At 36.9% G+C, this 24,665-nt stretch overlaps 2 protein-coding genes across 10 annotated transcripts in view; both read right to left on the bottom strand.

Moving 5' to 3' along the window:
* Positions 1 to 893: 893 nt before the first annotated feature.
* slc46a2 (solute carrier family 46 member 2) lies at positions 894 to 10,475 on the bottom strand. 3 transcript variants are annotated; one of them, XR_013815557.1, is made up of 5 exons: positions 9,160 to 10,475; positions 7,449 to 7,532; positions 2,325 to 2,481; positions 1,734 to 2,210; positions 911 to 1,350 (listed from the first exon to the last, which is right to left on the bottom strand). XR_013815557.1 is itself a non-coding variant. In XM_079804220.1 (4 exons), the coding sequence occupies exons 1-4, from the start codon at positions 10,130 to 10,132 to the stop codon at positions 2,156 to 2,158; spliced, it is 1,269 nt and encodes a 422-aa protein (XP_079660346.1). In that variant the 5' UTR covers positions 10,133 to 10,432; the 3' UTR covers positions 894 to 2,155. The 3 variants fall into 3 exon arrangements, 1 of the variants encoding a protein (XP_079660346.1); XR_013815558.1 differs by adding an exon at positions 7,169 to 7,227 and having other exon boundaries at positions 996 to 2,210; positions 9,160 to 10,238; XM_079804220.1 differs by having other exon boundaries at positions 894 to 2,210; positions 9,160 to 10,432.
* A 4,172-nt stretch (positions 10,476 to 14,647) lies between these two features.
* Positions 14,648 to 24,665, bottom strand: part of palm2akap2 (PALM2 and AKAP2 fusion) — a 145,206-nt gene continuing 135,188 nt past the window's right edge. For 5 of the 7 annotated variants that reach the window (XM_079803916.1, XM_079803919.1, XM_079803920.1 and 2 more), the window contains 3 exons: positions 23,000 to 23,190; positions 21,861 to 21,884; positions 17,143 to 19,648 (listed from right to left, as the gene is read on the bottom strand). In XM_079803916.1, the coding sequence (XP_079660042.1) occupies positions 19,511 to 19,648; positions 21,861 to 21,884; positions 23,000 to 23,190 (353 nt within the window). In that variant the 3' untranslated portion in view covers positions 17,143 to 19,510. Of the gene's footprint in view, positions 19,649 to 21,860; positions 21,885 to 22,999; positions 23,191 to 23,827; positions 24,018 to 24,665 lie in introns of those variants that run through there. The other 2 variants (XM_079803917.1, XM_079803918.1) reach the window with 2 other exon arrangements.

The following is a 24,665-nucleotide window of genomic DNA, read 5'->3' as shown; positions in this document are numbered from 1 at the left end:
ACGCAAACTTCAGGAACAGAGTCAGGACTGCACAGAACTTTGTCATTTCTCACAGGTAATATTTGGGGGAAAATCCTTTTTGTTTTGTTTTGTTTGTGTTTTTTTTAGACATTTCGAAGGGAGTTCTCCATGAATGTTGCACTTTGTAATGTAGCATTGAGCAGTCAGAATTCAGAATCAGAACTGGCCCTCTAGTGTTTCGACAGCAGATGAAGCACACAGATTGGAAACGCTCCACCTGCTGGTAGATACAGTTACTGCAGCGGCTTTTCTGTTACCAGGTATCTTCTCATTGCCTTTTTATTGAACGTATCTTTCACCGTCATGCTTTCAGAAAAAAAAAATCCTCCAGATAGAATACAGATTTTCTGTCTGGCAGCATAGGCTCTTCTCTGTTTGCTGTTTTTTTTTTTTTTCTAGTTCATATAGTTTTAGTAGACACGGCCTGAAGCTTCACCCATGATCCAGTCAGCCTTATACTTTTGTCTCTATTAATTTTTAAATTGAGTTGATTTGTCAATTGAATACATTTTGTTATAAAGGCAGCTATATGACTTTTTGTTGCTTTAATGCATGTTGTACGTTTTGATGTAAAATACTGTTAATACTGGAAATGATTAAATTCAGTTTACACAAGAACAGGTTAAACGTAGAGTGATTATATTCAACTGATTGTCTGCAGAATCTGCAATAATTGTGGTCCATTAATCTGTCATGTTACATGCTTAATGGTTAAACAATTTATTTTTTGTCAAATATAAATCACGTGTAGCATGAAGTGTCATATGTTTACTTACGGATCAGTCCTGTTACCCTTTACCTCAAAGGATTTTAATATTGGACCATTGTGATAAAAAAATTAAACGAATATACTAAGAAAACATATTTTTTTTCCCTTTAATGTGTTTTTGTGCCTTCGCACAAGCAGAACTAAAAGCTGTGAACTTATGGACTGCCATTAAAGAATTATGATTCATAATATACTTCCCAACTTTGTGTAAAACAGTATATATATTTAATAAGATCCATACATTATACAAAAAAATACATAAAAATGATTTATTACAAAGTAAAATCTGATAAAAGATGTCATCCATTTCAAATAAGCAGTGCAGTACAGAAATATTGCTAAGAATGTATAATGTCCCATTAATTAATTTATTAACAAGGATTCGTTACAGTATTTATTAATCTTTGTTAATGTTAGTTAATAAAAATACAGCTGTTTATTGTTAGTTCATGTTAGATCAGTGTAGCAACTCATAATGTAATAACTGCACATAATGTAATAAGGGTTACATTATTATTGTAATAATGTTCATAATGTAAAATTGTTCTCAATGTAATAATCTTGAGCTCATTATGTAATAATAATTTTTACATTATGAGAAAATTATTACATTATAAACGCACCAAAAACATGTCATATTTTCATTGTTATAATAGCTTTTAAAACATAAAAATATAAGAATTCCCTTACAGTATTGAAAAACAGGCGTTAGATTTTTTTTAAATGTACTATAAGGGAATATTTTTTTATGTTTTAAAAGCTATTACAATAATGAAAATATGACATGTTTTTGGTGAGTTTATAATGTAATAATTTTCTCAATGTAAAAATGTATACGTTATGAGCTCAAGATTTTATTACATTTTTAAAAAAAGAACATTATGAACATTTTTATAATAATAATAATAATGTAATACATATTACATTTATGTGCATGTTTTACATTGAGGTGCTACAGATAAGGTCCATTAAATATTTACAGATAGAAATGTCAGCAAATGGAAACTTAAGTGTTTCCGTAATATCTAAAAACTAAATATTGTCAGCATTATTAATCATGTGTTCTTTTCATTATGTTATTTTATATGTAGACTAAAAAACATGGCATATTTGACGCTACACAGATTGCATTACCACTAATGTAAAGTATAACCACAGTGCAACAGGAAGTAACATTATCAATTCCAGCAGATAATATTATCAATTTACATTATCAATTCAAACTGACTTCTAGTCAATTTATCATTCAGCAGATATTTTCTCAACATCAGTGTAAACCTACAAATTATTTATTGTGCAAAGATACATATCTTGATAACTTTTCTGAGAGATATGTAGTGTCTCCTTTGATGGGGCTGAATGCTGTCAGTTCCCTTGAATGCTCTCATATCCATGTCTTGCAGAGCGACATCCTACAATACTTTGTATATATAAAAAAAGACAATAAAATGTTTTACTATTCTCTGAACTATTCTCAGAATTCATTGATGAATGAAATATTATCAAAGGGTGACAAAAAGAAATCGCAGCTTACCTAATGGGTATCAAAGAAAGAACAGTGAAGATGCTTGACAGTATGAAGACAAACCCTGGGAAGGTGTCAAGTGTGGCCTGATAGATCTTAGTGTAGATAGGTGTGGTGGCCAAGCTTGCAAGTTTGAAGGACAACTGGAGCATGACAAAGGTAATGCCTGTGGGATGAAAAGTAACTATTAGTGAAAATTACCAAAGTTTCATGTTTCACTAAGCTGTGGAGTTCCAACCCAGAGTTTGAGAGGAGCCTGTTCAGCTTGGCATCCCATCACCACCCTAACTATGGCTTTATTTTTAATCTCTTCTACGTTTGAGTTACACCGGTTCGGTGCCAACAGGGTTTGGCTGGTGAGGTCTGTGGGTGTGGTATATCAGAAGAGTAGGGGGCCAAGCACTGAACCCTGAGGCGCTCCAATATAGTTAGTTAGCTGGTGGGATTTGAACAGTATGATGAGAACAATTAATCAGAACAGGTAATCTTTAGTAATTTATAACATCGAGATGATAAACATCTACAAATCTTTTTTTTTCAAATCAGTGGTTCGAGTATCAAACTCGTCAGGTGGCAGCGGCACTAAGTGCAAATGGCATTTGTGGGGCGGCAGTGGCTCAGTGGTTCATCTAGATTGTCTACAAACCGGAAGGTTGGTGGTTCAATCCCTGGTTCCACCTGACCAAGTGTTGAGGTGTCCATGATCAAGACACCTAACCCCAGCTGCTCCCGAAGAGCGGGATGACGCCTTGCATGGCTGACACCGCCGTCGGTGTATGAATGGGTGAATGTGAGGCAATGTGTAAAGCGTTTTGGATGGCCATAGGTCTGTTGAAAGCGCTATATAAATGCAGTCCGTTTACCGTTTTAACCATTTACCATTTCTTAATGATCTACTATTTACACTAGATGAGAGAGCTATTTATACTTCTAAATAGTTGCAGATACTATTTGCACATCAGTGTTGTTGAACATTAAACAGTATGCAATAATAACGGAGTGTAAATTATTATATTTGTTAAAATTATTAAAGGATTAGTTCACTTCAAAATTAAAATGTCCTGATAATTTACTCACCCCCATGCCATCCAAGATGTTCATGTCTTTCTTTCTTCAGTGGAACAGAGATTTAGTTTTTTGAGGAAAACATTTCAGGATTTTTCTCCACAAAATGGACTTCAATGGCAACCAAAATGTTGAAGGTCTAAATCTATGCTCTTCGAAGGGCTCTGCACGATCCCACTTGAGGAAATAGGGTCTTATCTAGCGAAACCATCAGTCATTTTAAATTTTTTTTTTTACATTTATATACTTTTTAACCTAAATTTCTAATCTTGCGCTGCTCTGCGACATGCCAGGGATTACGTAATCACGTCGGAAAGGTCACGCTAGACATAGGCGGAAGTACCGCCCCCGTGTTTACAAAGCGCACATGCGAAAACTAATACAAACGTCCTAGACCCCCTTTATATTAAAGTGCCTTAACTACTATGTACTAACATTTAAATTAATAGTTTGATACAATGCACTTATTGTGTACAATCATGTTTTTACATTGTACGTGCATTATTAAAAATACTTGCATGTAATTAATTTCTGTAGTTACATACACTGTTGACACTTCCCTTACACCTAACCCTACCCTTAAACTTACCCATACCACCACACCTGTCCCTAACTTTACCCGTATCCCACCTCAATATCAGCAAAAGTGTTTTGCAATACAATATGAACACAATAAGTACATTGTACTTATTTTTTAGTGCTGGGAATCGATTACATTTTTTTTACTAATTAATAAAAAAAAAATCTGTAATTAATCGCGATTAATCGCAAGTTTTTAATATTTTAGGTTTTTAATATTGTGATATTGTAATAATTTCAGTTACTCTCCAAATTAATGTAGAAACAATTTAAAGACAGTATATTTTAAATATGTGTTGTAATGGCATCTTGTTATGAATGAAGGCCAGTATCACTGATAGCCTACTAATGTCTCTATAAAACATTAATGACACATTACAGTTACATTACAGTATAACTGAAAGCTCCCAATTTCAACATTTATTAGGCTTTAAAAAAACAACTTTTACTTTAAGTGAACTTAAAACAATCTTTACATAAACCCATTATAATAAATGGTATTTTTACCTGTGGCTGTTCTTCCCTGTTAGACATATACAGAAATCTAATAGTTATCAAACACCTTTCTTAACTGCATAAATAATAAATGAAATATAGATTAGTCATCATTAAAGCTACAATTTTCTCTGTTCCCTTTGTTCTTTGATGAACATTAATGACAGGCATCATCAGTGCTCCTGTCACTTTAAGAACGGCCGCTGACGAACATGATGCGGATCTGACGCGCTGTCCCGCGCATCTCATTTCCTCACAACTCTTAAGTTCATTTAAGACGTTATTTAACTAATTTAAGACTCTTAATTTGAGAATACTCAAAATTCTCTGCGTTGTTGTTATTGTTTGTTCAAGAGCAAAAGAGAACTCGATGTGAGCAGGAGACTGACCCGAGTCTGTCTTTCCGTCGAGTCTGTATGTGTGTGTGTGTGTGTGTGTGTGTGTGTGTGTCAGAGTGTCCCTCGATTAGCTGACATGAGACGCAGCCACACAGACAGGACATTGACATACAGCGCGTTCTCTTGTGTCTTGTCGCGCTTTGAAGCATTTACATGAATAGGAGCGTGATCATGTAACGCTAGGCAAAAATGGATATAAAAATGGACGCTGCGTTATTTTCGTTAAATATTTTTAATGCGTGAAGCTGAAAAAATTAATTGCCCGCGTTAACGCGTTAATTTGCCCAGCCCTAACTTATTTTTTGATGTAAGTAGTAGTTAAGGCCACCTAATATGAAGTGGGACCAACATCCTTTAGCAAAAAAAGTTAAAACAATGATGTCAGACGATATTTAAGTTGGAGATGGAGCAAAAAAACTCCAACTTCAATATCGACGCTCCAGCACGTTGCCTTGGAGTGGTACTTCCGCCTACGTCTAGCATGACCTTTCCGACATGATTGCGCAATCCATGGCGAGTCACAGAGCAGCACAAGATGAGCAGTTTAAGTTCAAACATTATTTTTTTCTTGAAAATGACCGATGGTTTCGCTAGATAAGACCCTATTCCTCAGCTGGTATCGTGCAGAGCCTCTGAAGCCCTTCGAAGCGCTTTGAAACTGCATTGATTTGGACCTTCAACATTTTGGTTGCCATTGAGGTCCATTGTGTGAAAATCCTGGAATGTTTCCTCAAAAACCAATTTTTTTTTCGACTGAAGAAAGAAAGATACAAATATCTTGGATGAGATGGGGGTGAGTAAATTATCAGGACATTTTCATTTTAAAGTGAACTAATCCTTTAAATGAATGCTGCCTATTGGAACAATAGGGACATCCAGCAGCCATATCACCCTGTAGTACCTGGCCAGCAGGGGGTGCTCACCCTGTGGTCTGTGTGGGTCCTAACACCCCTGTATAGTGATGGGGACACTATACTGTCAAAGAGCACCGTCCTTTGGATGAGACGTTAAAACGAGGTCCTGACTCTCTGTGGTCATCATAAATCCCAGGATGTCTTTTGGAAAAAGAGTAGTGGTGTAACCCCGGCATCCTGGCCAAATTTGTCCATTGGCCTCTGTCCATCATGGCCTCCTAATCATCCCCATATATATATATATATATACTCAAAGTGCTTTACATATGGAAGGGGGGAATCTCCTCAACCACCACCAATGTGCAGCAACCACCTGGATGATGAGACGGCAGCCATATTGCGCCAGAACGCCCACCACACACCAGCTTATTGGTGGAGAGGAGACAGAGTGATGAAGCCAATCATATATATTTATATATATATATATATATATATATATATATACATTGGTGGTGGTTGAGGAGATTCCCCCCTTCCATATGTAAAGCACTTTAAATATCTAGAAAAAGCGCTAAATAAATGTAACTAATTATTATTAATCAATAAAGCCCTCCCTAAACCTACCCCTAACTGATAAACACTTTATTTCCTCTTTATCCACCTTAATTTCATTGAAAATAAATGCCTTTTCCGATCTGATATGTGATAGGAAAAGGGATTAGAGCGAGTTCGGCAAAAAGGCCGAACATCAAAATCAAAACATCAGGTGCATCAAAATGTGCGTCAACTTTCTGCCACGTGCTTTACTACTACACTACTACTGCTGTACACAAACCAGTATCTTCCTTCCTTTTGTCTGGCCCCACCAGACGTCAATGGGCAGAGTTGGTGTAAATAGCATTTTCCAACAAGGCGGGTTATTTGCACTTAGTGTAAATAGACACTTTGCACTACGCACTTTTCCTTGAGGTGAGTCGAAGTACTGCAAGTATTTGAAAATCTAAGCAATTCTTGCCGATTCTCATGTAAAGGATTTGGACGTTGACTCTGTTATATGATAATGACATTAATTAGGCTGCGTTTACAAAGCAGAGATTGGAAACCATTCAGAGTTTTCATTGCATACTCCATACCTTTTACCAGCAGCCTGTGGTGTTTTGAGTGATTTGAGTGAATTCATCATGGTCCTATCAGCTTAGCAATGGAGTGCCTCAGGGTTCGGTGCTTGGCCCCCTACTGTACTGATATATCAAACTCTAGCTCAACCCGTCGAAGACAGAACTCCTTGTCACCTCAGCCAGCCTATCAATTTACCTCAAACCATCAATTGTTTGTACAAATGTAATCAATAACAATACAATACCAGCTGGGTCAGTCAGAACATTGGGGGTAGGTAAACACTGACAACATCTCAACAACCATCAGAAAACAACCAGGTCAGAAATAAACATTTTAGACTTGCCTATAAACCTACTTCTTGTTACCACAAGAAATACTTATTAATATTCTCGGGGCCTCCACCTGTGAACACAGTGATGCATAGTTTCACTTCTCTGTATTTGGCTGTTTTGTTTTCACTTCATTTTATGAACACATGCACCAGATAGGAAGCCTACCAGATAGGCTGCTTTGAGTTTACTTTTGAAGAAAGTTTGTTTTTCCATAAAGCCTGTCTTTGGCAGCACCTTATGCAGACACACAACTCATTTAGGGTATTTACAGAATAAAGAGTTGAGACCTACCGTATGAGGTTCCATTGACCTGTTTGGAGAGCAGTGAGCGAATGGTGGGCATTGGAATCAGAGCAAACAGAGTGAGAGAGCGAGCTAAAGAAAACAAGAGGAGAAGACCAAGTCACTGTAATAAAGTTATTATTATTATTTAAGTTAATAAAGAATTCTTGATTTTAGCTATTTTACACTTTATGCCTCCATGCAATTTGCTTTTACTCTAGCTGCTGTAGTAGACTGTTACTCTGTGGTAACAGACTCAACAATTAGTATACAAGGTATATTTACACAATTAACACCTTATAATAACATTGGACCCAATTTATATTTAATGTCTTTAACTAAAATTGATAGAATATACTTGGTGTACACACATGTTGTTACATTGAACTTACATTTAAAGTTATAACATATAATTAGCTACATATGTTTTAAACTGTTGACTGTTCTAAACACTACACAGACCCTTTTAACCTAGGCATACCCATATATCCCAACCTCTATAGCAGCAAATGTGGATATGGCAAAATAACATGCATGTAGTAGACAATAGGTATAGTGTGACAAAAGCTTAATTTGATCATTTAAGTGTATAGGAGTTAAATAAAACCTTATATAAATTGGCACAGCAACATTTATATTACATAATGTTAAAAAGTAGTCAATAGAAATCTTTAGTCAATAGAAATGTCATGAAACTTTGATTAATGTACAATCATATTTAAGGTACATTATTACTGATTACAGTGTATGTTTTATAATGCTTATGGGTCATTGACAAATAAAGCTTCAAAAAAGGTATTTTCATCAAAACTGATGGAATGCATATTTTGAGTCATAAACAATGTGTTTAACCGCTTAAGCTCTGGGACCATTTTTGGGATTTCCGCCTGGATTTGTCCTACCCAAATTGAAAAGCTTCCCATACCCACATACAATGGTCTAAATACACAATTTTGGTGGCATTTTAAAGGAAACCCTGCTAAAAGTGTTAAACATTCAAGTATATGGTGTCTACCCCCCCCCCCCCCTTCCCCCCAAAAAGAGACGCTTTTTAATTTTTTTTAATTCAGTTTTGAAAGTGTATAACTCAGGCCCTGTGAGCTCTAGCACCCTGCAGACAGTTTGGGCTGTTTCCACTAGATTCCAGAAAATAATTTTGTCTGTATCATGTTGTATGCAAGATTTTTACAAATGGATATATAGCCTACTGTTTACAAGGTTGTATGTGTGTATATATACTGTAGTTGTACCACCTGACATGGAAAGCCATAAATTAGCAGTTTTTTACCAGTATTTGAGAGAGATCAAACCATTTCACTCTGCCACAAGGATCAGTTAGTGTGCTCTGGATAATGCATTATCATTTTTACTGTTATTACCATGTCAATTCATAATAAACGTTTTCAATTATCTCAACAGCTTTAAAACAATTACTAGTACTGATATTACTAGTAGTAGTATAGTTTATATGAAAGGTTTCAAACCTAAAATGATGCCATAGTACGTGTACTGTTACCAGATTGACCTTTTCTGACTCTTAATGACTGCTTATTTGCTTTTATTGAAGTTTGATATTTAGCCTAATAATTGTCATTTTTAATAATGGCTATTTGACTTTGATAAAAAAAAAACTGTTTTACATTTAAGGGTATTTGATAAAATATATTAGGCTAGCTCAAATAGGCCTAAGGATCAAATAAATGTTAGGCTATAAACTTACCCAAAAAGTACATTGGAGTTGTGGTCACAAATGCCATGAAATAAATCCCAGCTGCGAAAGACACCATCCCGACCATGACCATGCTTTCATCTTTAACAGAACATCTTGTGAACATCTTCACACCCAGAAAACTGGTGATGAAGAGAAAGGATCCAGCCGCGTTTCCATAACCCACCTCAGTTGCGCCCCATTTCAGCGGGTCTTTGAGCACATAAGCGCCCAACATCTCCATCCCTCCCGCCACTGCTATATCATACAAAATCCCACTGACGAAGAGCAAGGCGATGTTTATTTTATCACGGGATTCCTGGTTTATGATCCCAAAACTTTCCCGCCGCTCCTGCCTTTCTCCAAGCACCGAGGCATGATCGACCCGCAGGACAAATGCCGCATAGAGCATGCAAATGAAATACAGCAGCACACTCAAACTAGATAAAATGACTCCTTGTTTGAGATCTACACTATAGAGGTTAAATAAGTGACCAGAGGCCAAACTGCCAATGAAACCGGCGATTCCATACACAAGCTCCGTCCTCATGATGCGCACGGACCGCTCTTCCTCACCTGAGCACACCGACACCAGCGCCATCACACCTGCCCAGTACGACGCGAACCCGCCGCACAGCCCATAAATCACCGGCACTGCGTACAACACCTGGAGGGGCCATTCCAGCGCGATATCCAACAAGAGCAAAGCCCTGGACACAAAGTATCCAACCAGAGGAACAGCTATTGGCACTTTCCTGTAACCTTTGTCTCCAACCTTCGCCAAAAGGATCGCAGGCACAATTGGCATGAACTTGAGCAGCATATTGAAGGTCATGTTGAAGTTGGTAATAGCTTTCTGCTCGCCGTCCGGGTCGGTGGCGTTTGCGCATCGTTCTTTAACGACCATTTGGAGAGCGGTGTCAAAAAACGAGCTGGCCACTTGGGCACAGAAAACTAGAGGCGCGATGTATTTACGAAAGGACATCGTAAAGTTTATTAAAATAATAAAAAAGTATTTTTGAGAGTCGATACACTAAAAGAGGTCAAGAGCTTAAACTCTCTTTGTGAAGCTCATCTCGTCATTCTGCTATGGGGAAGTACACCGAAAATACTTTCAGTGGTTAGTCATGTTTCAACCAACCCCAAACAAATTTACTTAACCGTCTATAATAAAGACATAACGATTTTTTATAGCTATAACGTTACTTGTGTTTAGCCTACTTCTTAAAATGCCAAAAGGAGAAGCGTGTTATTGCAATGCAAAATGTGTTTCTTAAAGAAATATAAATAGCCATTGCATCACCAAATGATGCAATACCTGCTTGGTTAGTCTGAACCAGTCAAACAAGGTCTCAAGTAAAGCAGTAGCCTAGTTAGTGATTTCATTTCATATCATGGGAAATTTGGTCTTAAAGAGATAGTTCCCCTAATAATGATGATGATAATAATAATCTAATAAAAATGTTCTTTTTTAAAGGAACACAAAGTAATATGACGATACTATTTCTAGGCTGTTTTTGAAGAATGAGTGATAATGTGTAGCCTATGTCTTCTGAAGTCATACAATAGTTTGTATACAAATTATTTTTCATAATTCCGTAATTTTTAAAAAATATTTGTTGAACTAATCTCTAATGCACTTTTATTGTAATTTCAATCATAAATAAATGTCATCTGATGATGGTCGTTTATGAAATATCTTAAAGGTAGGGTAGGTAATTTTTGGAGAGGCTAGCAAGCTAGATTTGAAAGCACAAGATCCCACCCTCAATTGGCCACCATCAAAACACATACAGGAGGGAACAAACAAAAGCATCATGAGAGACGGCATTAAACTACCTTAATGTCTCAAAGCACATAACAATACAATAATAATGAACATAGACAACTTAAAGCTACACTATGTAACTTTTCCGTCCACTAGAGGTCGCTTGTTCAAAACAAAGGCGTAGTTTGATGACGCCACGTTTGAGCGCAGAATCTTGGGACATGTGGTCTTCACCTCACAGCCGGTGGAAAACAGTCAGGATAGGACTCGGGCAGAAATCATGTTCATGGATGCGATTATTAACATTACTGTAGTGAAGCAGAGCAGGACCGAGTGTTGTGGAGCTGAGCAAGGCCGCAGGAGCGATTGAAGAGCGGGACTTTTATTATGACACGGTTGCCGGCGCCACTTCCTCTTTTCCAGTCATGAGTATGATGTAACGCAACTCTGTTTATCGTATTAGATATATCTGAGTGTGTTGAAAAGGAAGTTATGACGTTCGCTCGGCGGCTGCTATGACACTTGTTCACACTGCAGTGAGAGTAAAGTGTTTCACTGAATAAAACCGGAAACCGAGGGTGACGCAGATATGACGCAATCGACAGGCGACTCCCTCAAACGCATAGCTCACACGTCCCGGTTCCTTGGTTAAAATAGCAATTTCTCACGATTTACAAATAGTTGGAAACATTTGGGATATTCTAAGTACTCAACTGAACAAAATATATAACACTGGCCTAGTGGTTTCTGGATATTTTACTGCAAAAATCCTACATAGTTCACCTTTAAAGGCACGCCTTGTATTCAACTTAGGAAGAAATTGTAAGGCGTCTTGCAGTTCAAAACGCTTATGCTATGTCATACGTCACATCACTTTTTTCCGCTTTTTACGTAAGTTGAATACGGAAGACAGTTCAATTATCATATAATGTCAATGCGGGCAGATCAGTAATATAGTTGAATATTTAGTGTCCCCAACTAAGCTAGCCAAAAGCCAAAGGCGATAGATGCGATGGTGGCAAGGAACCAAAACTTCATCAAGTGGAAGGATGGAGAAAAAAAACCTTGGGAGAAACCAGGCTCAGTCGGGGGAACGGGTTCTCCTCTGGCCAACGAACAAAACAGTGTATGAATATGATTCAGGCTACATTACAAGTTGGAAGTCAGATTAGATTGGATATTCAGAATATTTGTCCAGTTCCATCTGGTTGAAGATAGGAGTCATCACGCAGAAGACGGGCTTGTTGACGGTCAGGTGCTAAATAGGAAAAGGATCGACCGGCAACATTTGATTTTGATATTCTGGGTATTACCAACTGGCCGGAATTTTGAGACTTTAGTGCTTTGTAAGTAATAAGCAAGATTTTAAAATGTATACAATGTTTAATAGGGAGCCAGTGCAGTGTTGACAGAAACTGGCTAACATGGTAATACTTCCTGGTTCTAGTAGAACTCGAGCTGCTGCGTTTTGGACCAGCTGCAGTTTATTTATTAAAGCAGCACTAGGTAGGTTTTGCTCTCGGGGTCCCCCTACAGTTGGGAAACAGTATTGTCCTCTACTACTGTCGTAAACTCTGTCATCCTACATCAGTGGGTGCGCACGTGCATTTGTTGACATGACAACCATGATAGCCCTGAACACTGCTGGAGTAGTTCACATGCAAGTGTTCTGCTTGCGTCGCGTGTGAAATGTCTTCATCCCAGGTACAGTGGCATATGTTTCAGCATGTCATATGAATATAATTTCATGGGTTTTATGTTTTTCAAACGCCAAATGATCGCGATGCTCACGTTTACAAGCCAGCGTCATTATAGTAGCCTAGTCTATTGGTTACCGTTTTACAGAATCTATATGATACTTCAATTCAATGTTTTAGTGGTAGGTAATAACCATATATCGTCAATATTATAATATCAAGCTTCCATAGATGAATCTGTAAATTTGAAAAATCGATTTGCATTATAGCTTGAGGCAAGACAAATAAACAAATATCACAGACATGTTAGGTATCCTAAAATATGATTTTGTACGTCTTATGTAGGCCATTTACTTGCAAGAATGTAGCCCCTCCTCCTTCAGCTCACGCCAACGAGCAAACGCTGGCCCAATGTTGATCCTCGTCCTGCCTTTAATCCGATCACTTTCTCGTTTCCTCTTTTTGCTTTTCTCCTACAAAACCTTTGCTTTCTTATTTTTCTGTGCTGCTTCAGCCATGACTATAACATTCGACAAACAAATGATAGTTGGGCTCGCACGTCCGAATTTAAGGAAGTGGGGGTGGTGGTGGAAGTGACGTATATGCCGTAAAGCAGTCGCATTTTGTAGTTCTTTTTGTTCTCGGGTTACTACCCGAAACCCGAAAATTAAAAGTACGATTAAAAACGATACAGACCCCGTCAGGCTATGACAGACGTGTCATTCAACCTATATTATATTATGAAAATATATTATGAAGGTTGAAAAGTTACCTAGTGCTGCTTTAAGCGAGCAGGGCAACCACCCAGTAGAGCATTACAATAATCTAGCCTTGAGGTCATGAACGCATGAACTAACTGATCAGCATTTTGCATTGAGAGCATATGTTGTAGTTTAGATATATTTTTAAGATGGAAGAATGCGGTTTTACAGTTACTAGAAACGTGGCTTTCAAATGAGAGATTGGTATCAAAGAGCACACCCAGATTAACTGACGACAAGGACTTGACAGAGCAGCCATCAAGTGTTAGACAGTATTCTAGGCTACTACGTGCTGAAGTTTTTTGTCCAACAATTACAAATCATTAAATTTTTTTAGATCAGCTACGCATTCCGCTAATCTTGCGAAGTGGTAAGTTTTGTCGGGACGCCGAGAAATATAGAGTTGAGTATCATCAGCATAACAGTGAAAACTAATGCCATGCTTCCTAATGATATCTCCCACGGTTAGCATGTACAGGGTGAAAAGCAACGGTCCTTGCACTGAGCCTTGCAGTACTCCATACTGAGCATGTGATCGGTATGACATCTCGTCATTTACTGCTACAAACTGATGACGGTCAGATAAGTATGATTTAAACCATGCCAATGCAATTCCAGTTATGCCAGTGCAATTCCAGTAATGCTGACATAATTTTCAAGTCTATTCAAAATAATGTTGTGGTTGATAGTATCAAATGCAATGCAGCACTAAGATCTATAACACTAATAGAGAGATACAACCACGATTGGATGATGAGAGCCAAAAAATTGTAACTGTAATGGAGCAGGCTAAGTACTATGATGCAGTAGATTTATAGATTTAGGTAGATTTATCTAGGATCAAGTTGTGCTTTTTTAATAAGGGGTTTAATAAGAGCCAGCTTAAAGGTTTTCGGTACATATCCTAATGACAAAGATGAATAATACTTGGATTAGCCAGGACATTTTTGAATACAACTCTGATTGTATTCGTCTGAAAGAAGAATATCAAATAGACCTAGGATGGCTTGAGGGTGAGTAAATCATGGGGTCATATTAATTTTTGGGTGAACTTTCCCTTTAACTTAATAATTGCTATCAGGATGTGTAGAGACTTTCAACCAGCTTAAACAAATTCTCAATATATAATCTTGTGCGTACTTGTGTTCTTGTGAAACGTCATCAGTTGCTGCCCAAGTACTTTATTTATCTTTGATTTGTGTATGTTCATCTAGACGTCACAATTACATTGTCACAGATTTTAGATGGAGTCGATGAAAGAATAGAGACGTTTTACACATTTTCTTTTTAATGAGAAAATAATTATATATGTGTGTAAGAGTGAGACTTACAATTACTATAAAACAATATAAGCAGAATATTAACATACAATAAGTGGTTAACATGTCAAAAGAGGCCTTTTGAAAGCATGATTGCATTATCACACCATAATCAATATTCCCTTGGTTTCTCCCAAAGGGAACTAGAACACACATTAAACCTTTTAAGGAAGCAATTGCAAGTGGGTTTGTAATAATAACTAACTATTTAAACAACAAGAGCAAACATATTTTTGGTGTTACTTTAAAAGTAAAATAAAAAAAACACTGTTTACTTGGTTCAGACTGTGGAAAAAAAGCAATACTTCTTGTGATTTCACTGAAGGCAAGTTTTTTTTTTTAAAGAACAAACTGTATTTTGTGAAACTGACAATGAAAATCTATTGGAACAGATGCAGTATTTGTCATGCACACGGACACAGTCAAACGCTTGACTAGAAGTCTAAAGTAGGCATATATTTGTTGAACACTTTTGCGGTCACATTAGCGACACAAAAAACTACAAGTTTCTAACCGTCCCTTGTCTATCATCAATAGTGTGGCAATGCACAAAACACCCGCTTGCGCAGAAGTCACTTTCTGTTGGTCAATACGGTGAATTTGCATAACTTAAAAGCGGATAAAATTTGTGTGTGAAAATGTTTCTTCCTCATGCATGCCAAACTATACTATGGAAGCTTGTTTTGCCACAGAATAATAAAAAAGGTAATTGCGGTAATACATTTTTTCCTCACAATTGCAAGTTTATATTTCACAATTCAGATTTTTGTTCTCAGAATTGCGAGTTTATAGGCTATCTCGTAATTCGGACTTCATAACTCGCAATTGCGAGTTTATCTCTCACAGTTCTGAGAAAAAAGGTCTGAACTATGAGATATAAAGTCACAATTCTGAATGTCCCCCCCCTCGCAATTGCAAGTTTACATCTTGCAATTTTGAGTCTGACGTTTTTCTCAGAAGTTGCGAGTTATAAAGTCACAATTCTGAGAAATAAAGTCACAATTCTGACATTTTTCTCGCAATAGCGAGTGATTCTCACAATTCTGAGAATAAAAAGTTGTGAGATATAAACGGTTTTTATTATTCCGTAACTGAAACAAGCTTCCATACGATTCTGCGTATTCCTATTTAAATGACTGTAGGCTGGATCAGAAATTGTATTTCGTAAATATTGTACTATTTCCATGGCTAATTCATACGAATTCGTACAATCTGTTTAAACCCCAGTGATGGGTAAGTTTAGGGGCGGGGTTAGGGGTGGTCCCTCATAATGAGTTTCTTTTAAAATCCTCTATTTTTGTACAATTCAAAATGTAAAAATTGACACAATCGCCTCCCAGTAAAATAGTTACGTTTTCCAATGAGATCGGGTTGGAATTTTCACATAACAACGGTAAAGGTGTGATTTCAATAAGAATTTACAAAACAGGATCAAATTGGTCATGAATACGCCGCGTTTGACCAACAGAAAGCTGCTTGGTTTGAAATTGATTTCTGTGTGAGCAGTGCTTCATATCACTACAACATTGACAATAAACAATTTCACTAGTATGATCGCAATGTTTTTCCCAGATGTCCTGAAAGGTTGATGCTTTTGCCATAATGCCTTTACACATCGACAACTGCAACATTGCTCAATTTCTAATGGTTCCTTTTTCCTCTGGTATTGTACATTAGAAGCAATTTTGGCCACCATCCTATGCCGTAGGAATCCTATTATATAACAGATTTGAACATTGGCTTGTTTTTTATAACTTAACTTCATGAGGTAAAACAACCATTTTTGTCAATTTCTCATACATTATAGTACAAAAGCATGCCATCTTTAGTGAACTAAAGCTGGCTTTACATTTAATTTGAATGCTGCACATTTTATGACGCAAAACCTGTCAGCATCACTGTCAATACTTTAACTACTCTGTGCTAGAAATGTTGCCTACAGCACCTAAGCAAACTAATGAAAACCTCTGAAAATGCATATAATATGGCATACTTGGCCCTCAAATACACACAACACGGTATATATGAATAAATGTGCAGTAATAGTACTAAACATCAGTCATTTTTCCAAAACTATTTTCCATTTATAGGAATACTGCATATATCTCACTGCTCAAATAAAAATATTTTCCCCTTATAAAAATCAAATTATTTGCTCACCAACAATAATCATCTCATATCAAAGAATCCAAGTAAAAATCCATCATCCTGCTCTGAGTAAAACTGATGGTCGTTACACAATCTCACATCAAGCATCAAAACAAATGGACACTTAAGAAAGTCAGTGTCCAGAGATCAACACATTTCTGTTTCCCCCCATTAAATAAAGTTGATGCACCTTCTGCAGAAACATTAATAATTCTGAATAGGTGTAACTTTATATGACACCCACCTATTATAATAATGCATAACTGTTATAGAGTTTCTAGTTTGTCTTTTTTTGCCTGCAATTTGAGAAACTATGTAATATATGTCACTCTAAACCAGAGACTACAAATACTTCATGTACTCATTAAAGGACAGCAGTCCATTAAATACTTTTTTTCTTTGTAATATATATTATATGTGGAGTATACAAAAACATCAAAGCCACGTTGTTGAATGATGCTTGTGGGATTGTCTTCATTTGTGGCTTGACAAACGCATCAGGCCGAAGGCAAAAATTCGAAGTCAAGGATTAAATATAGAAGAATATTTGTCCATGATTTTGTCCTCTTTGTTTCCTTTACGCTGCATGTCCATCACTGATGTCAATGTCATGTATAGATCCATGTATAGAGGATAACATTCTTTATATTGCCAAATGTTTTTTAAAAGAATGGAAAAAAGGAAACAAAAAATAAATCACATTAACATTTCATACATTAATGTGTACATTTGTATCAATATTTTTTAACGGTGTTAAATAATGGTATTGTGTTTACAGTTTCTGCTGGTAATGGCTTTAAAAATGCCAGAAAGAGAGATTATGATTCGTTTAAAAATCAACTAAGCAATTCAGCACAGTGAATTCTGTGTTTTATTTTGTGTTTACGTTTACGTTACGTATTTTAGCCATCTTTACCAACATATCATGTTCTTTTCTTCATTTTTGCATTAAAGTACACCTATTGTGCTTTTCGGATATTACCTTACATGGAGTGTGTAATATAGCAGTTTCTGAATGTAAAAGGTCTGCAAAGTTTCAAAGGAGTGATTCTGAACTGCTTGAAACAAGTTGTCAGTAATTCCAGTCTTACTTCCTGCTTGAACCTATGTAGGTTTTTAACACATTTGCATAATGCCAGCCTATGGTCCTCATTGGCTGCCCGCGAACAACGTCGCGCACTTTGACCCTCAATCACTGTAGTTGTAGCTGAGACTGGAAGAGTTTGGTTCATGTTCTCGACACGTTGGGAAGATTCTCTGCCCTGCGAAATCAAATCCACTTTGATGCACTTCCAAAGGATGAGGATGAGGACTGGAATTGATACAGTAAAACCGACGCCATCGTTACTGTTCGTATCACTCTGTATCAAGTGCTGGGGAAGAGCTGAAATTCAGATATGGTAATAGACGTTAGGTTTCCGACACGTATTGTAAGTGGTCGACCAATCACAACAGACTGGCCATCTGACCAATAAGAGCAGAGTAGACCAATCATAACAGACTGGATCATCTGACCAGTCATAGCAGAGGAGGCTCTCAGAAAGGAGGGGTTTAGAGAGAGTGAATCCTTTATCGAACCATTTCAGACACTGAAAAAAGAGGTGATGAAGTCATGAATATTCTAAAAAAATGTGTTTTTTGACAGTGGTAATCATATTGTAGGAGACCTCCAAAACAAAAGTAAGAACCTTTAAAATAGCATTATAGGGGCACTTTAAAGACACCGCTTTTGCTGTTCTGCCCTACACACAACATAAACATTCCCAAAACATTTACATCAGCCATTAAATGCTCAGCTATAACTTCAATTTAAACACAGGTGCCTTCAACTGCAAACAGCAATAACATCCTAAAGTTTCATTCCAAACATATTTCCTGTCTTTTGTCAATGGAGAATGCACCCGCTGCCTATAAAAAGCCACGACCAGCTCTGCACGTTATTACCGCTTCTTCCTCTTCTGCTTTGACTTATTGTTATAACCTCACAAAGTCTTTCAAGGTTACATGTTTGTGCCCTACTTTCACTTGTCCTCCTCATTACATTTTCTCTCTGAACAATATGGCAAATTAGGGGAATAATTTGAGTCTTCCTATTTCTATAGGCTGTAATTGAGATTATGAGAAACTGCAATAAACAGGAAACCAAATAGCAGTTTTTGCACTTTCGGCAATGCAAGACACATTGTGTAAAGTCGAAGTGTCAATAATCTAGCATAAAATCACATTTATCAAATCTCCCCCAACTAACAAAATATTATCCCATTTTTTTCATTCTTTTTCCATGTCCTTAGCTGCACGCTAACACCTTTATGTTTGTGAAGTTTGCAATGTGGCCTTCACACTAATCTTGTTTGCTAGGTTGCAACATTAATGCAAAAAATCCCAGTCTCCAAAAATGTGATACTTGCCTCTGCACATTCCACTTTCTTAAAACGTATCAGCACAAAAGAAAAAGCAATATCTTGGTAGTGGAAATGTAAAATGTTATAGTATCTCTGGTCTTCAATGTCAAAGTTATGTCGCGTTCGTTCTCCAGAAACGGACAGAACAAATCTTCAGAGAGGTGTGAACTGCTGTTGGGGTTTGTATTCCCAATAAATACTTGTGGTTGTCCTGTTGCAAATTTTTCCTCTCTTTCTCGTTCTTCTCGGTATAGAAAGAAGGTTTAATTTACTCTTCCTCCTCTTCTTCTTCCTCCTCCTCCTCCTCCTCCTCCTCCTCACCCTCTTCCTGGTTGGCGTAGATGCCTGCTTCCCACCGGAGGGCCATGTTACTTTTTCTGCGAGTCACACGCGTTGCCTCCAGAACCTGAAGATAAACATAAAAATGGCTGTTATTCAAAGTTGTTTTAAATGTTATAATTATATATTCATCACAGTGATTTAGCTATTTATAGAAAATAAATGTTAAGAATAAGTTCAAAGCACATTTCCCAGTAACACTTCATTTCGATGGTCCACTTTAGACATAGCTTTGCCAACTAAGGTCCTGTTCACACCTGGTATTAAGTTGCGTTTTGGTCGATCGTATCACAAGTAGACGAGGGAGACACATACCCGTTTTCACCTGGTGTTTTAATCCCTCCCTTTTGTCCACTTTCAACTATTTCTGTCCTGATTTCTTGGAGGGGATTGTCTATGGACAAGTAAATGTATGGGCTTTTTCAGATCTTTCGATCTAATGAATGAAATAAGCCCATGCAATTTACACATGAACGTGCCCGAAGACATCGGAAAAACATATGGAGAGCAGCAGCTTACGTTTCTGCTCTAACAGCCACTAGATCATGAATGGTGAGAAAACTAAATATGTCTATTGTAATGATTTCTACATCTATGTTGTGTTTGGTACGTTTCTCGTCTTCAAACCAAACTTGGGTTTCCAGCTGACACAGTTTAAATCCCATCTGGCTAGTGCACTTCCCATAATGTTTACGCATTAGGTCAGTAGGTGGAGAGTACGCGTCTTTTGTGGCTGTCTAGTGGACTCAAGCTCAAACATTTTATACCCTGTTTACACCTGTATTTAGCATCCTCCACTTGTGATCTGATCGACCAAAACGCATCTTAATACCAGATGTAAACGGGGCCTATGTTTCAGTAGAGTATTAGTAGACTGTCTGCTTAATATTCTACCAACCATAACAGACTACTAATACTCTAATGAGAGTAAGTTTACATGTAGTTACAAAGTTACTTATAGTTAGTAGAATGTCTAAACTGGACCATCGAAATAAAGTGTAAACAATTTCCCTTGCAACCATAAACTATTGCTGACTTATCAGTCCCACCTTGGACACAGTCTTTGGACCCACTTTATATTAGGTGGCCTTAACTACTATGTATTAACATTTTAATTAATCATTTGATACAATTTACTTATTGTGTACATACATGTTTTTACATTGTACTAACATTTTAAAAAATTACCTGCATGTAATTACATCTGTAATTAATTTCTGTAGTTACATTTATAATTGCACTGTTAACACTTCCCTTACACCTAACCCTACCCTTAAACTTACCCATACCACCACACCTGTCCCTAACTTTACCCGTATCCCACCTCAATATCAGCAAACGTGTTTTGCAAACAATATGAACACAATAAGTACATTGTACTTATTTTTTGATGTAAGTACATAGTAGTTAATGACACCTAATATAAAGTGTGACCGTTTGAATCATGATTTTTCTTAGAAAATATGTGATCTGAACTTTAAAATTTAAAGTATGTTGTAGAAGCGCTGGGAGATATGAGATTTTTCTATACCATATACTATACCAATACAGGCTACATTATTTACACTGAATACAAAAAAGGAGTAATGCCAAAATCAATTATTTTCTTTAAAGAGATTTAATATCAATCACTCGCATGTGCAAACATACACACCAAAAGGTCAATTTTGGACCCCACCTGTTTTCCAAACAGTTTCATGCTGGGTTTGGGTCTGCTTGTCCAAAACAGCTTTAGATATGAACTCCACAACACACAATACAGGCTTATGTGCAAGAAAGCAGAAATAATAAAGCAGAAAAGAGAACATGCTGTTTCAAAAGAAATACTGTTGTAAAAACTGGTGCCAAGTGTTACACTCGTTGTGTCTTAATCCAACGAACCTAAATGTCCAATCCAAAGTTCTCAAATAACTTGACTATTGTGTCCAATGTAAAATACAAAGAGCTGAAACATTAGGAATCTGAATGGAGGTGGTAAAATGCTCAAATGAAGACTGGACATTGTAAGTTCGTAGCTGTTTGACACATGTTTCATGTGAATGAATAGTGCCACTGAACTTTGGATACTGATCATGTAGGTGCAAATACTTTGACTAGTTCAAAATGTGGATCCATATGAAATGAATGACTCAATGACACGATACAAAATGATTTCTTGGAAACACATTACATATGTCAAAGTATTTGCACTGCTACAACTCCTCCCCCCATTAAAAAAAAAACATGCAATAACACAAATGAAGGCTCGATGAACTTTGAAGCAAGCATTGTACAAGTACCTCAGTTGTAACTGAGCGGACATACTGACAAGAAGGAAAGAGGAAGAATTAGTCAATCTGCAAACACTGGCTATTGTGTAGAGAACAGCATAGATCAACTTCCACATGAATACTGCTGGTCTGTTATTTTCATGTTTATATACTTTACTTTTTATATACTATATACAGATCATATTGGCTCAATACCGTGTGCTAATTGAAAAGCTAATTTTTCAAGGAGCATGAACTATGAACTACTTTATTTAAATTCATTAACCATTGCATGCATTTGTTTCCTGAGTTAAGGGCAATCACTACAATACACATGTCTTCCTATATTTAGATTTGTGGATAACCAGTTTTAACATTTTGATTTGTTTTTATCAATGGCTCATTCTGAAACTTTTTATATTTGATCCACCCCTACCTCAAATATTTGGTTACACCCTTCCCTAAGCTAAAACAAGCATTCATTTGTATTGTGTTTAAATGTGATGCCAAATGTAATTTGTAAGGCCTTGAGGAATTATCCAATTTATAAATATTTGGCTATTTTACTTGGCAAACTTACAAGTGCAACACTGCCATGGAATTATTTTACAATCGGCACTGGAACGTGAATTGATTCGCTATATTGTTACCACTACTGTGGTTCCAAAGCATGGCTTTCACTTTGTCTGCATTGTAATAATAGAATGTGATACTGCCAGTGCAGAAAAGTTGCAAAAGACTGGCACTTAGTTGTTTGTTCTCCAAATAATAGCTTTTAGAGGAAATGTGTTGATATCTGAGAAAGCAAAAGGGGAAAGACTGTGGTTGATATGAAACTGTGAGTTCCCAATAGGCTTTTGATGGTGGTTTCACGTGGCACAAATCTTTATTAATTCAGTTTCTAATTGAGCTGGAAAGTCCCTTTTCTCACTTTCTTAGCATGAGATGAAAAAGACGAACTATGTTTCTGATGCAAGTCATGGCAATGGTGTTTTAGCAGTAGGAATCACTAATTCCAAACTGACCATTAAAGTGAAATTGAACATTTCGATTGTAAATGGTATGATGCAGATGGATGTCTGGAAGTGTAGACAAGAAGAATCCACAGACAATTCATTATGCCATAAAATATCAATCTATCACTGCACACATTTGAATAAGAGACTTACACTGCTGTCCTCAGATTTCTCCTTGCGCTTGACTTTGTGTGTCTCGTAGTCCTCCATCAGAGTCTGCATGAAGTTCTTGGGTCGCTGTCCTCCAGAGTCATCACTGCCCAGATCAGACAGCGGCGAGGGCAGAGCTCCATCTGAAGAGCACGGCGACACTGGAGGAACTTGACGAATCTTCTCAATTTTACCTGCAGATAGAAGAAATAATAAATTATTACTCTACAGTAAAAGACCTGGCTGTTATATTTGACAGCAACTTGTCTTTCGAAATCATATTTCATATGTTACAAAAACAGCCTTCTTCCACCTCAGAAACATGACTAAATTATGGAACATGCTATCTATTTCTGATGCAGAAAAGCATTTAGACTGGATTACTGTATTGCATTACTATGCGGTTGCCCTGTATCCTCAATAAACAAGCTACAATTAGCCGAAAATGCAGCTGCTTGAGTTCTTACCAGGTCAAAATATGATCATATAACACCAATTTTCTCTACACTGGTTACCAATTAAATTTCGTATCAATTATAAAGTATTGCTACTGACCCATAAGGCCCTAAATGGTTCAGTTCCAGTGTATTTAACTGATCTTCTATCGTCCTACAATCCGTCTCTGGCTGTACCTAGGATTTCTAATCCACTAAATGAGCGAGCGCGTTTTCGCATTTGGCTCCTAAACTCTGGAATTGCTTTCCTATTAATATTTGGGGCTTGGACTCACTCTCCCAGTTTAAATTTAGATTAAAGACGCATTTCTTTAGCCAAGCATTCACTTAACACATTTCATAATCTTGTACTTCAGTTGTATCAGATCAAATGCACATGGATATTTTTGCTTGAAATGTTATGAACAGCTGCTATGCTAATTACTCTCCATTTGCTTTTCTGTTTTATCTCGGGATGCCCATCCTGAGGTAACTAGAGTACGTCAGCTCCAGTTTGGATCCAGCCTCTTACGAAGACTTCAGATGACCCAACACCTGTGAAGAGACGGCGCCAACTCCTGCGAGGACTTCAGATGAAGCAAACTCTGAATCAACACGCACCTATGCTAAATTTTCCATATATTGTAATCATTATGTTCACAAATCGTAATAATTACTTCAATGAGCTGATTGTTTCTGCCTTAAATTAATACATGATGTTAGCTAACGGTGTCATTTGTATATGTACATTGGGAAATGCACAACTTGAACACAATCACCTCTGATAACAGATCACTATATATCGTAATGTAGACACATGCAGTTTCTGTAAAACTGATTTGAAACAATATGTATTGTGAAAAGCGCAATACAAATAAATGTGAATTTAATTCAATAAATTAACTATGAAAAAAAAAATATATATAACTTGTTATTTTTTATTTTGATTGTATAAGACTGCCATATGTTCTTGCCATGTTTCATGAGATCCATTTAAACTCTCTTTTTTGTTGGTGGTAAAATTACATTCCAAGCACTTAATATACAGCAATATTATTGATTTAACTGCACTGACACTATTGGATAAGAGCTGAACTGAGCTGGACGATGACATCACTGTTTTCTGAAGAGCTGCTTTATAGATTGAACTCATTCAATTATTGATGATCTTTACACAGTTCTTGAAAAGAACTGAATCAACACTGAACTGACTTCAACTGAACCTAGCCAGCAAG

This window comes from Gobio gobio (genome assembly GCF_949357685.1).
Source record: "Gobio gobio genome assembly, chromosome: 22".
NCBI lineage: Eukaryota > Metazoa > Chordata > Actinopteri > Cypriniformes > Gobionidae > Gobio > Gobio gobio.
The sequence above is the reverse complement of the archived record's forward strand: the minus strand, read 5'-3'. Positions and strand labels throughout refer to the sequence as shown.